We start from the raw sequence: 13482 nt of genomic DNA on the forward strand, positions 1-13482 counted from the left end.
TTCAGGCTGTTATGCCTGGTTTTCCAATGAAAGTGTTTCACAAGACCTCACCCTAAGTTCCTGCCTAAGGTGGTCTCGAGTTCCATATAAATCAGTCCATTCACCTGCTAATTTTCTTTCCTAAGCTTTTTGCTAACCTGGTGAAGCAAAGCTTCACACACTAGATATAGTGAGAACATTGTCATTTTATTATGATAGAATATAATTGTTCAGAAATACATCTAGGCTGTTCCTGGCTTTCACTGACAGGATCGGGAGCAACTTATATCAACACAGAGTTTATTCAAATGAGTCTGACTGAATAGGAACTTACGAGTTAGCTAGGAAAGATCATCCTAGCCACAGTGGAACTCTGGCAGATGCTTCTGCCTATTTTGGGGAACACTTCCATTTGACATATGTAGAGCAACTATGTGAAACTATCCACATTTGCCACTCACTATTCCCTAGTGTGTGCTTCCAGATTGGGTGCAGATTTTGGTAGTGCTGTCCTGCAATCATCATTCAAGTAGGGCTCCTTATATGCCCCTTCAGAGACAACTGTGAGATGTATTTTCCCTCTTGACAGGGACAGAGGTGCGCACATATCCTCCATGAATTTGAACAACAGATAATGTCTATCCTTCTAGGAGTCCCAAAGCTGAAGGGAAAAGAGTAAAGTTTTTCTGGTCCAATGTCACTTCAGACATGTGCTTTCTAACTATCAAAAAGCATCATGAGTTTGGGAACCTTTGCCTCAGATCTACGTAGCAGTGGCAGTCAGTCTACCCTACCTATTTGGAAGAGGACATGTTTGTCAAAGAGCCATTCAAAAGAAATGAGCCCGGGGGAGGTCATGAGCTCAATACCAAAAGCATCTAGGCTGGCTTTGCTTTAGCTTGATTCTCCAAAACTTTGGCAGTCTGTACCTCAGAACTTGGCAGATTAGAGTTCCAAGCAATGCATAGTAGCTATCCCGTTTTAATGACGAAACACTGGAGAATTTTTGGAGCAGGCAAGACACTACCTCCATGGTGGTGATACTGCCACGGTTTTACAGAGTCTTCTCTTTATCTTCCCTTCCTCTTCACCATGAGGCCCTGGTGTACAGGTTCTAGAAGTCTTATCTGTGCTAACATTTCTAGCAAAAGATTAAAGCCAGTGGCGTCCTCCAGGCCATCCAGGATCTGTTGTGGTGTGTCACTAAATATATTTATACACTGCTAAGCAGGGGGAAGAAGTAGGAATGGGAAAGAGCGGGCATTTCCATGCTACATTTTTTTCTGATTTTTAGGTCCAATGATCACTGTAATGGTAGAGAGTCAGAGGAGAGTGAAGAGTGGTCTCTTACAAAATTGGATTGACAAATTGGACACAAGCTTTCTGGGAAGGGGCACAATGCTGAAGCCTTAATCAGTCTGGGAAACATTGTTCAGAACAGAGAAACTATTCTAAATCATTTTATTTAAACTTTACTTTAGTGAAACTGGCCCAGTTAGGGTTCCGGTTCAGGGAGCAATATGAATTTGTTCACTCCTAATTCCCTCCAATACTTCACTTCATACTCCTGGAAGGCAGCAGTCAGCACAAACTGGGTACTGTCACCTTTATTCCCTCAAAGTAAACCATCTATCAGGAGGCTCGCATGTGCCTTTGGCAAGGGGCAGTGTTGTAAGGGGAGTGTCCTTGACTTTGGAATTTACTCCTCTTAACTTCACTCCAATCCTGATAAAGTCTAACTGTCATGTAACAAACCTTTGCTGTTTGTTTTGGCTTTTCTAAGTGACTGTGCTGGACAGGGAGGATTTGGGGATTTATGGCCTGTCTTTTTATGTTAACATTGAGTCAACCTGAATTTTGCTTTAATGATGGAACTATTCATGCACCTAATGTTTAAAATAGGCACATTGTGTAAGATTGAAATAACAAAACTCTTTGAATCATCTTGCTGTGTGAATCTGTAGCCTTAAGGAAATTTTCTTATCACCAGACAATGTTCAATCTACTATCCTGGTTAAATCCTAACCAGCTTTTTTTTAAATGAACAAGGGCTGTCTATGTGCATGATTAAAATGTTTGCTGTGCTCCTAGTTATTTAAACTGGTTGGTTAATGATTTTACAGTGGAAAGTCTTTTTTATTATTTAGCTATAACTGAAGTAGCTGAAGGGATTTTTCTTATTGAAGCCCAAAAGGTGAAAGTTAAAAGCATGTAAATATGGGTCAAAGAAGGGGGTTATAAAGGTAACTCCTTTTTTGTGATCCTTTTTTTACTGGTACTGGTTAAAATACTTTTGTTCTTGGAGTTCAGATTTCATTCAACATTGTCAAAGTACTTTGACAAACATTTTCTTTAATATCCCTGTAATTTAGATTATATATAAACTACAACCCAGACATTTGCTAAAGGCCATACAGCAAATATATAGCATGTTTGGCAACAGAACCCAGGAGTCCTAACCTTCAATTTCCTGGTCTACTTACTGTTTTGTCTTGTTTCACTTTGTAGCTCTCCATTAAATTGTATTGGCAGATTTGAATGATTTCTCTCTACAGTGGTCTCTTGAGTGCTTTATCCAGTTTAATTAAGTACAGACAAGACTCCAGGAAACAGGCTTTTTTTATCCTAAAATGTTAAGATTTACTGGTCAGGATGCCCTAAAAGTAGGAAGGATTATTAGTCTCATGAACACCTGTTATGCTATATTACTGATGCCTGTAGCTACTTCTCACCACGGATGTCAACATCTGGTATAATCCTTGAAATATGGTGTAGTCCAGCCAATATTAAACAAAATATGTTTTTAATTGAACTTCAATAATCTGACTTTCACCTGGTTTCAGAGCTTGCTTTCTTGGGTAAGGTCATCAATAAGACAGCAACAATTTACCTCTGCTGGTATTCTGGTCCTCACCCAATAGGTTTAAGGCCTGGCTAGGGTACAGAATCGGCACCAGTCAGACTAGTAGATGATTTCATAACTATGGGAAGTGGTAAAACAGCAGTTTTGGATCTGTCTGGTGCTATAAGACTGTTCGCTGGCTCTTGCAGGAGTTGACAAATTTTCCTGTAATAGTTTTTCTTTCTTTCTTCCTAGAGTCATGATAGGAGAGCAGTCTCACCTGTGTTTCAAATTGATTCTCCACCCCATTCCTCCACAAAGTTAAACATACATAAAAAGATAACCTGGGGACATGAGGAGAAGCTGTGGACTCAAATGTCAGTATTCAGATGACATAGCTGTGTAGCTTTCACTTCTGAGGCAGACAGTATAGTTGACCATCTTCTCTAGTGTCTGGATGAATAACAGGTTATAAATAACTTAAAGAAGTCAGAGTTGACAATGTGTTTATATGGAAATCTCTTGATATAGTTAGGTCCATGTTTTCCACCTCATGGGAGGGTGTCCGTACCATAGTTAGTAGAGAGGGCTGGAATCTCAAAGTCACTTGAATTCAGCCTTACCACCAGCCTGATCAGAATGTAGCAATGGCCAAGAATGGCCTTTATGCCATCCCAAATGTCAAGAAAATTCTGCCTGCTCCTTGTGGTCAAAGGAGTGGCTGTTGATGGCTCTGACACTTGAGGCTGGACTACTGCAGTGCTCTCTACTTAGGACTCACAGTAGCAGCCTCACAGAAGCTGCAACTAGTACCAAATCCAAAGACCATCCCTTACATGGAAATGGTAGCAAACACACACTGCTATATTAGTTTTCCATTGAGCGTCCTACCCAAAAGAAGGTTCTGTTGCTCATAATAATTTCAATGGGATGGACATACTTAAGACCACTTCTCTGCATCACTCCAAGAATATTGTGAACGATGATTGTGCTGCAACTGAGTTTATCCAGACAAGGTTCATTTGAAAATGAGGCTGCTGGTGGAGACCTTTCAGCAGAAATTAAGAAGGAATAAAGATGACTTCTTCAGAGCATAATGCAACTCGCATCTTTTTCCAGAAGCCTTTTTTCAATAAGATATCGGCACAAGAGCAGTTGTAGCCCTATGCTTACAGTTCCCATCACTTTACCTGTCCCAGCTGTTAAGAACATGGCAAATGAAATGGGAATCTTCTGAGGAATGATAAGTCATCAGTTACATCAGTGGTTCTCAAACTTTTATACTGGTTACCCCTTTCACATAGCAAGCCTCTGAGTGTGAACCCCTCTTTATAGATTACCGGTAAAACACTTCTTTATACATTTAACACCATTATAAATGGTGGGTGCAAAGTGGGGTTTGGGATGGAAGCTGACAGTTCGCGACCCCCGAATGTAATACCTTGTGACCCTCTGAGGCGTCCTGACCCCCAGTTGAGAACCCTTGAGTTACACAATTACACAAACAGAAAACAGTGCTTGTAGCTAGTAAGCACCTTCTAATTGCTGGCATAGAGTATCTTTCTTCCAGGTAATTCATCTGTCTAGAAAGAAACTTAAACCCAAATCAGGATTTAAATTACCACTGGACACAAACACCTGGCCCAGTACAATTCAAAATACCGTATTAATGTACTCTGTGAATTCATAATATAGTTAAATGTAGGGCTGTTGATTGATCGCAGTTCACTCACACAATTAACTCAAATTAATTGCGATTAAAAAAATTAATTGCAGTTTTATCGCATTGTTAAGTATTAAAATACCAATTGAAATTTATAAAATATTTGTTGTAATTCAAATCAAAGTGTTGTAATTCAAATCAAAGTGTATATTTTTGAGTACAAATATTTGCACTGCAAAAATGATAAACAAAAGAAATAGTATTTTTCAATTTACGTCCTACAAGAACTATAGTGTAATCTTTGTCGTGAAAGTGCAACTTACAAATGTAGATTTCTTTTTTAATAACTGCAAAACAAAACAGTGTAAAACTTCAGAGCCTACAGTTCACTCAGACCTACTTTTTGTTCAGCCAGTCGCTAAGACAAATAAATTTGTTTACATTTACAGGAGATACTGCTGCGTGCTGCTTATTTACAACGTCACCTGAAAGTGAGAACAGGCATTTGCATGGCACTTTTGTAGCCAGCATTGCAAGGTATTTACGTGTTAGTTATGCTAAACATTCGTACGCCCCTTTATGCTTCGGCCACCATTCCAGAGGACATGCTTCCATGCTGATGATGCTCGTTAAAAAAAGAATGCATGCATTAAATTTGTGACTGAACTCCGTGGGGGAGAATTATGTCCCCTGTTCTGTTTTACCTGCATTCTGCCATATATTTCATGTTATAGCAGTCTTGGATGATGACACAGCACATGTTTATTTTAAGAACACTTTCACTGCAGATTTGACAAACGCAAAGAAGGTACCAGTGTTAGATTTCTAAAGATAGCTACTGCATTTGACCCATGGTTTAAGAATCTGAGAGGGAAGAGGTGTGGTGCATGCTTTCAGAAGCCTTAAAAGAGGAACATTCTGATGCGGAAAATACAGAACCTGAATCATCAAAAAAGAAACTCAACCTTCTGCTGGTGGCATCTGACTCGGATAATGAAAATGAACATGCGCCAGTCTGCACTGCTTTGGATCATTATTGAGCAGAATCCGTCATCAGCATGTCCCCTGGAATGGCAGTTGAAGCATGAAGGGACATATGAATCTTTAGCGCATCTGGCACGTAAATATCTTGCAACACCAGCTACTACAGTGCCATGAGTATGCGAGTTCTCATTTTCAGGTGATGTAAACAAGAAGTGGGCAGCATTATCTCTTGCAAATGTTAACAGGCTTGTTTTAGCAATTGGCTGAACAAGGAGTAGGACTGAGTGGACATGCAGGCTCTAAAATTTTACATTGTTTTATTTTTGAATGCAATTTTTTGTGCATAATTCTACATTTTGTAAATTCAACTTTCATGATAAAGAGATTGCACTACAGTACTTGTATTAATTAAGTGAACTGAAAAATACTGTTGTCTTTTTTATAGTGCAAATACTTGTAATCAAAAATAAATATAAAGTGAGCACTGTACACTTTGTATTCTATGTTGTAATTGAAAACATCTAAAACATTTAAATAAAAGGTATTCTGTTTAACAGTGTGATTAATCGCACAATTAATTGCAATTAATTTTTTTAATTGCTTGACAGCCCTAATTAAATGCTTGTCACCTTGTTGGGCCCCTCATCAAAATTTGGCACAAGTGACTAGAAATTAGTTACCATTCAAAGTCTCTATTGAACTGTCTATGGTTAATGACTTGGTTTCTGAGCCTATTTTGTATAATGATGATAGTTTTTGTGGTATGGACAACACTCATTACAGCAAATCTCATAAGGAAAACTAAGAACTCAACTGGTGCAGACCAAATCACTTTCTTTTAAGAGGTGGACTCATCAGGACAAGGTCAGACACATTGTACTGAACCTGTTCTGCAGAACATGGTGTGAACCTTTTTGGGATCCCTAAAAGAAATCCCATTCTGAAGTGTATTTATTACTCATTTGAAATGACACCCATTTTACAAGAATAACAGCAGTGCTTTGAAAACTTCTTCCTTTCATATTCGACTTCATGGTTAATTTGAAGTAACAGATTGTCAGACCTAAAAACATTTTGAGGAAATTGGAGCCCTGGGTCAGCTGTCTTTCTAAGGGTACATTTACACTGCAAAGGCCCCCCTCTCCCAAAAACAGAACAAACAACCCCAATGGCAGCAAGTCTCAGAGCCTGGATCAACTGACTTGGGCTTGAGGGGCTTGTGCTACAGGGATAAAAATAGTTCCTGCTTGGGCTGGAGGCTGGCCTTTGAAACCTTGTGAGGAGTGTGGGTCTCAGAGCCTGGGATCCAGCCTGAGTGGGAAAATCTATACTGCTATTTGTAGACTTGTAGCGCAAGTCACTCAAGTCCAAGTCAGTTGACTTAGGCTGTGAAACTTGCTGCTCTGGTGTGTTTTGGTTTTTTTTTTTTTTTTTTTGCGGGGGGGCACATGGATGTACCCTGACACATTCTTTCTAGTTAAAGTTTTGTTTTTGTCTAACTTTTTCAGTGTTTATATCATTCACATTTAGAGTTAGATTTAGCTCTATTAACTACCGTCTTTCTACTTTCCTGTTAAGAATTTTTCAAAATCGATATTTTTGTCTCTAGAGCCTGAATGTGTCCTCTAAGTCTCCTTATCAATATTATCAGTTTTACACAAATCAAGCCTTCTCTGAATGAAGCCTAAAGCCTGGTAATGAGTTCACTGCTCTACCTTTGTAGAGTTCCTTGCAGGATTGAAGTCTGGTTTGAAGATGGCTCTTTATTCATCTACCCAGGCATTGTGGAGGAGGCATCTTAATTTTATCCATCTAGAGCAAATATTGTCATTTCTGATCAGCAGAAAAATTTAAAGGTGCACTGTACTATATAAACAGAGTAAAAGAATGGACCAAAATGAACATTTGAAAACTTTATTTTTTACCTGTTGGCCATGCATGTGTTGAACCCCTGTAGTGATTTTAGTGACCCAGAAATACATGTGCAGTGGCTGCTTTTTTTTACTTCTGGTTTCTTTAAAAAAAGTGACATAATTTACGTTCTGTGCAATGTTTTATGTTTGGACAAAAATTTGTCTTCTGTTGGCAGGTAATAGTGAAGAATTAAAGAATCTGTCTCACTGCTTTTTAAGGAATGGAGGATGATAGAGTCCTTAATCTAGCTTTAGGCTGCACAACACAGTGCCCGTTCAAATACCAAAATGTGACTAAGATGCAAGTGAATGAATAAAAATAACAGGACAATAAAGAAAACAATGCAGGTGTGCTGCATGTGGTTTTTTGTTTATTTAATTATATATTTTTATATCTGTCTATATAGAAAATCTTTTAAGCACAGTTGCTCTACACATCTTTCTTCTCCAGAGCTCAACTAGCCCGACTACACTCATAGCCAGAACAGTGCACCATAGGTCCCTTGTTTTATTTCTAATTAACCACTCCTATGAGAAGGACTTACTTTTTAAAAATATCTTTGCCTTCATTTTGGATTGTTTAATCCCAGTCTCTGACAGAGAGCTAGTATGTTTTCAGCCCCAAAAAGAAAAGGTAATATGGTTAGAAAAAACAGATAGAATGTGCATCTCATGATCCATCTTTCCTGTTCTCAAAGTTCAAAGGAATGTGGGGGATTGAAAATGGGAGATACAAACCAGTTAATAATGTGGCCTGAAATGCCCTTAGCCCCTCAAAAATTCGCATGTACTTTACTGCCTTCGCATTGCTTGGGTTGTCAAACCTGTGGTCCAGTCTGGGCGCACTCCCAGATTGTCATGGTTTGCTCCTGCCTTTCATTTATGGGACTGATGAAAATAGAGACCCTGTGCTAAGCCTAGCATTCTTTCCCTTCATCAAGTGATGCCATTAGTATCCTCTAGTTTATCCTTAGGATGAATTTTTATTTGAGGAGATAATGCTTTTAGATTTCTCGCTCACTTCTAATTGCCAAATATTTTGTAATTGACCAGAGCATAGGGTACTTGATATCCTGAAGGAAAGGGCTTTCAGGGGAGAAAAGTGACTGACTGTTCTTCACCTGGGCACTACTCCACATCTTACTACTGAGGTATCAGTTGGGTCCTGGATTTGGCTGTTAAAATCCTGTTTAAATAACGATCATCACACAGGCAGTGTGTGAAAATCCTTGATCGCTCTTCACTTTATTAGCCTTTGCTTCTCTGTCCAAATTTAACAGAACCACAGTAATACTAAAGTGCAGGATAAATAGTCTAGACCAGCCCACATGCCTAAGGAAAACTTTGATCATCTGCTTTATCTTTGGGGCTGGTGTCTGGTTGATGACATTGACTCCATCCACCTGTAGTTCAATCACTACTAGTATGCACTGCCAGCACTTTTGTATAATGGTACAGCCAGACACACTCCGTGTGTGGGAAAATTAGGCAGATTTTTCTCCAGTGCCATCTGCAGATGGATTAGGTACTCCTCCTGTGACTCACTGTAGATCTACTCATCTACTGTGCAGTTGACAAATGAGTGCTAGAATGTGACTAAAGCACTGTGCAAATTGAAATGTTTGTACGAGGGGAGGGGGTGAGAGAGCCTGGATTTGTGCTGGAAATGGCCCACCTTGATTATCATGCACATTGTAGGGAGAGTGGTCACTTTGGATAAGCTATTACCAGCAGGAGAGTGAGTTGGGGGGGGGGGGGGCGGAGGGTGGGAAAACCTGGATTTGTGCTGGAAATGGCCCAACTTGATGATCACTTTAGATAAGCTATTACCAGCAGGACAGTGGGGTGGGAGGAGGTATTGTTTCATGGTCTCTGTGTGTATATAATGTCTTCTGCAGTTTCCACGGTATGCAAGCTCACGAAAGCTCATGCTCAAATAAATTGGTTAGTCTCTAAGGTGCCACAAGTACTCCTTTTCTTTTTGCGAAGACAGACTAACACGGCTGTTACTCCTAAACCTTTAAATACTGAGTGCACCAGCTGGTAACTGTCACTAGGATCCAGGGCTGTCCTATGCGTGGTCTATTCAAGGTGCTTAGTCAGTTTGTTGACATGTTCTGAAATGTAATGCAAAAGCATGTCATGTCATATCTCTCATGGATATTAAAATAACTGGATTGAACCACTTAATACTTGAATACTCTTACATATCATGGCCCTTGAATCCATTAGAGATCATTGCCTCAACCCCTTCTGTCAGTGCTGGTGCCATTAGTTTAGGGATTTTGTTTGGATACTAGTTTGTAGAAGCTGAGCCTTTCATGGGAAGTGTGTGCTATTGATATGAACAAGATATTCCCCCAGGTTCCAACAATACATTTTGGCCTTCCTGTGATTGCTGATGTGTTGGATGAGAGAACAACAATCTAATAAGGACTCATTTGTATTTTCCTAATGAAAGCTTTCTAGAATCTTCTTATTTTATAGGGAATATAGTAGACCTGTTTTGTGGTGCACACTTTTATCTGAAGGTTGTTAATGCTCTGCTGTTAATTTTCTTCTTACCAGAATGCTAATAGGAGCTGAGCCATCTTTCAAATAAATTTGGATTCGGACAATTTCGCATTGTATAATCAACATGTGTTCACAAATTCCGGAACCTGTTTTCACTTATCAAGGTCTCTTAACTTCTGTTATCCTGTCTATCATTAAAGATGTGCAATTATGCTATGTGTGAAATAGCAATGGCTGATGTTTAGAGGAGCAATAAAGAAGTGATAAAAATGTTATATTATCTAATATGAAATTACTCTTCTTTAGTTCTGCTGTGCTGAAGAGGGAAGTTATATAGTAAGGAAACCTCTAGAGTTAGAAACAAAAAGCACCATGTTACTATATTTACATTAAGACCCCTCTCCCCAAAAAGACCCAAAGGCAATCCTGATGGAAACTCTGGCAAGGGTGTGTGTGTGAGAGAGTTTGAGAGTGGAGGTGGGGGGGTGGGGGTGGGAAAGGCTGGAACACATGTAGCAGAGCATGCACCATTCATGGCAGTCATTATTATAGAAGTTTTTTGGGAATCTACAACAGAAACAGTAAAAATGGCAAGGGACTGAGTGGCACAGTATATATTTTCTCTGACTTAGCTGCCATCAATGCAGATTCACAGGTAATTCCTCCTCTGCTTGTCAGGCAGGTGGCAGCCAGTGGGATAGTGTTTAGTACTCATTAGAGTGATAAACTTATCTCTGAGCTCCAGGTCACTTCCTGCATTTGAAAAGAGTCCAGAACAAATGTGACTACATTTTTGTATCTGCTTGGGTTGTTTGCTATTTGTTTCTTTTGACAAGAGTCCTTTGAGTCAGTTATATATGTCTTCTGTAGCCCCAAACAGGTATTTTTCCTGCCTTTAGGGAGTTAGTGTGCAAGCTTTCCCGTACACAAAAGATGTGTGTGGGGGAAGCTACAGAATTACATGCAGTACATATTTATGTGAATACTTAATTTTATTTAGAGTAATGAATCCAGTAATGTGCCCATCTAATACCGTTGAGGTGCTACTGATAAAGTCAAAAATACAATCCAGAGAATAAGGCTATGTACACACTACAGCTTACATCAGTATAAGTTATATGTTGCTCAGGGGTGTGAGTAAGCCATCCCCTTCAGCGATGTAAGTTACATCCACCTAAGTGCCCACAGTGCTATGTCGGCAGGAGAGTTTCTTCCGCCAGCATAGCTATTGCTGCTTGCACGGGCTGGAATAATTAAGTCAACGGGAGAGCTCTCTCTCATCGGCTTAGGGCATCTGCACTAGCATTGTTGCAGTGGCACAGCTCTTAGTAGAACTGTAAGCTCTGCAGCGTAGCCACAGCGTAAGTCTGCAAATATGATGAAAGGGCTCTTTGCTGACCCTTACTAATACATTCACAGCCATTTTGAAAACATCATTTCTGCAATAATGCCCAGATTCCCACTCTGAAAGGGGACTATTACTTCTAGTGGGACTGCTCATAATAGTAAAGTTTAAGGACATGTATGTTTGCAGGATCAGACCCTTTGTTGTGGCATAGGCTATTAGGGATGTCCTCAAATCTGTTTCTTCATTCGTTGTAGTAGTGGATGTTGCCACTACTACCCTGTTTATTGATACTATTTGATTTCAAGAATGTCAAAGGTTTAAAGAATTGGGAAGTCTTTGTGTTTTGGGGAAAATGAATACAGTTGTCATTAATAGTGCGTGCTTCTATATATTGGACTATGATAATATAAAAACTTCTTGTGCACTAAATGTTTTCATTTTCATGCCTTATCCCCACAGTATACATTTTCAGAGGCAGAATGATTTTGTGAATGTAGCATAGAGTTTGTGTATGATCCCATGCAATTCATAGAACCTTTCTTTGCTTCCGTTTTTATATATGTAAAATGGGAACATATTTGTCTTAGGGGGGGTAATTACTTTGACTCTAAAGTATCTGGATTAAATTTGTTTTAAGAGTGAATAACTTGAGCTATAATGGAGATTCTGGCATTTAATTTTTTGTGCAGATTTCTGCCTTTTTGTTAGGGATTATTGATGTGTATTTTCAAATGAGGATCAAAATTAGTCTGCAGAATTTCTGTATACGTTTTTGTATTGCAATTGGTGGGAACTCTGATGGCTATTTAGGTATCTGAACTTGGGTAGAGGTGCCTAAATTTAGGCACAAACAAATGGAAATCCTTGGCTTCATATATATGTGTGTGTGTGTGTGTGTGTGTTTTGTTTTTTGTTTTGTTTTGTTTTGTTTCGTTTTATATATATATAATATAAAAATGGAGTTGTTTTTAATTGGAGGAACAAGTAATAAGGATGGTTTTGCATATGCCTATAAATCTTTTTTGCATTTCTAGGACTAATGGCAGAAGAATAAACAAAGATGGCAGCTATGGTGCCACCAGTGAAGCTGAAATGGCTTGAACATCTAAACAGTTCCTGGATCACAGAGGACAGTGAATCTATTGCCACTAGGGAGGGAGTTTCTGTCCTGTATTCTAAATTAGTCAGCAATAAGGAAGTAGTGCCCTTGCCCCAACAGGTTCTGTGCCTCAAAGGACCTCAGTTACCAGATTTTGAACGTGAATCCTTATCCAGTGATGAACAGGACCACTACTTGGATGCCCTTCTTAGCAGCCAGCTGGCACTGGCTAAGATGGTGTGTTCAGATTCTCCATTTGCTGGAGCACTTCGAAAACGTCTGCTTGTGTTGCAGCGTGTCTTCTATGCACTTTCTAATAAATATCATGATAAAGGCAAGGTGAAACAGCAACAGCATTCTCCAGAAAGCAGTTCTGGATCAACAGATGTTCATTCTATCAGTGAGCGTCCCAGGTCAAGTACAGATGCTCTAATAGAAATGGGAGTCCGGACTGGACTAAGCTTGCTATTTGCACTACTAAGACAAAGTTGGATGATGCCTGCTTCAGGACCTGGCCTCAGTCTTTGCAATGATGTCATTCATACTGCAATAGAAGTTGTGAGCTCTTTGCCACCCTTATCTCTAGCAAATGAAAGTAAGATTCCACCAATGGGACTTGACTGTTTATCACAAGTAACGACATTTCTTAAAGGAGTAACTATTCCTAACTCTGGGGCAGATACTTTAGGTCGTAGGCTAGCATCTGAGTTGCTTCTTGGTTTAGCTGCCCAGCGTGGTTCTCTGAGATACCTTCTTGAATGGATAGAGATGGCTCTAGGAGCATCAGCAGTAGTAAATGCTATGGAGAAAAACAAAATACAGCAAAGTCCTGAAGGGATGATCAGTTTTGACTGCTTTATGAATATATTAACACAGATGCGGAGATCTTTGGTATGTATCTAAGACTTCTATTTGGAATTTGATTTTTATTATGGTTAAATCTTTCATTGTCATGAATTAACAACTTTAAATAAATTCTTACTAATTTGAATCTAAACATATCGCCTCAAAACTGAATGGAATATGTATCCATTTTTAGTAGTAGTATAATTGCTTTGAAGGGGTTAGAAATTGGAAAGATTATATTCATTAACATCATCTTGTTTGAATGTCTTTTTGCCTACCACTCTCAGCCGCCTA

The 13482-nt window shown here is 39.2% G+C and overlaps 1 protein-coding gene across 1 annotated transcript in view; it reads left to right on the forward strand.

Moving 5' to 3' along the window:
* HERC1 (HECT and RLD domain containing E3 ubiquitin protein ligase family member 1) overlaps positions 1 to 13482 on the forward strand; it is a 214249-nt gene that overhangs the window by 29953 nt on the left and 170814 nt on the right. Inside the window, exon 2 of the mRNA XM_077829256.1 lies at positions 12278 to 13233. Within this exon, the coding sequence (XP_077685382.1) occupies positions 12304 to 13233 (930 nt within the window). The 5' untranslated portion in view covers positions 12278 to 12303. The remainder of the gene's footprint in view (positions 1 to 12277; positions 13234 to 13482) is intronic.

This window comes from Eretmochelys imbricata, chromosome 10 (assembly GCF_965152235.1).
Source record: "Eretmochelys imbricata isolate rEreImb1 chromosome 10, rEreImb1.hap1, whole genome shotgun sequence".
NCBI classification, from domain to species: domain Eukaryota; kingdom Metazoa; phylum Chordata; order Testudines; family Cheloniidae; genus Eretmochelys; species Eretmochelys imbricata.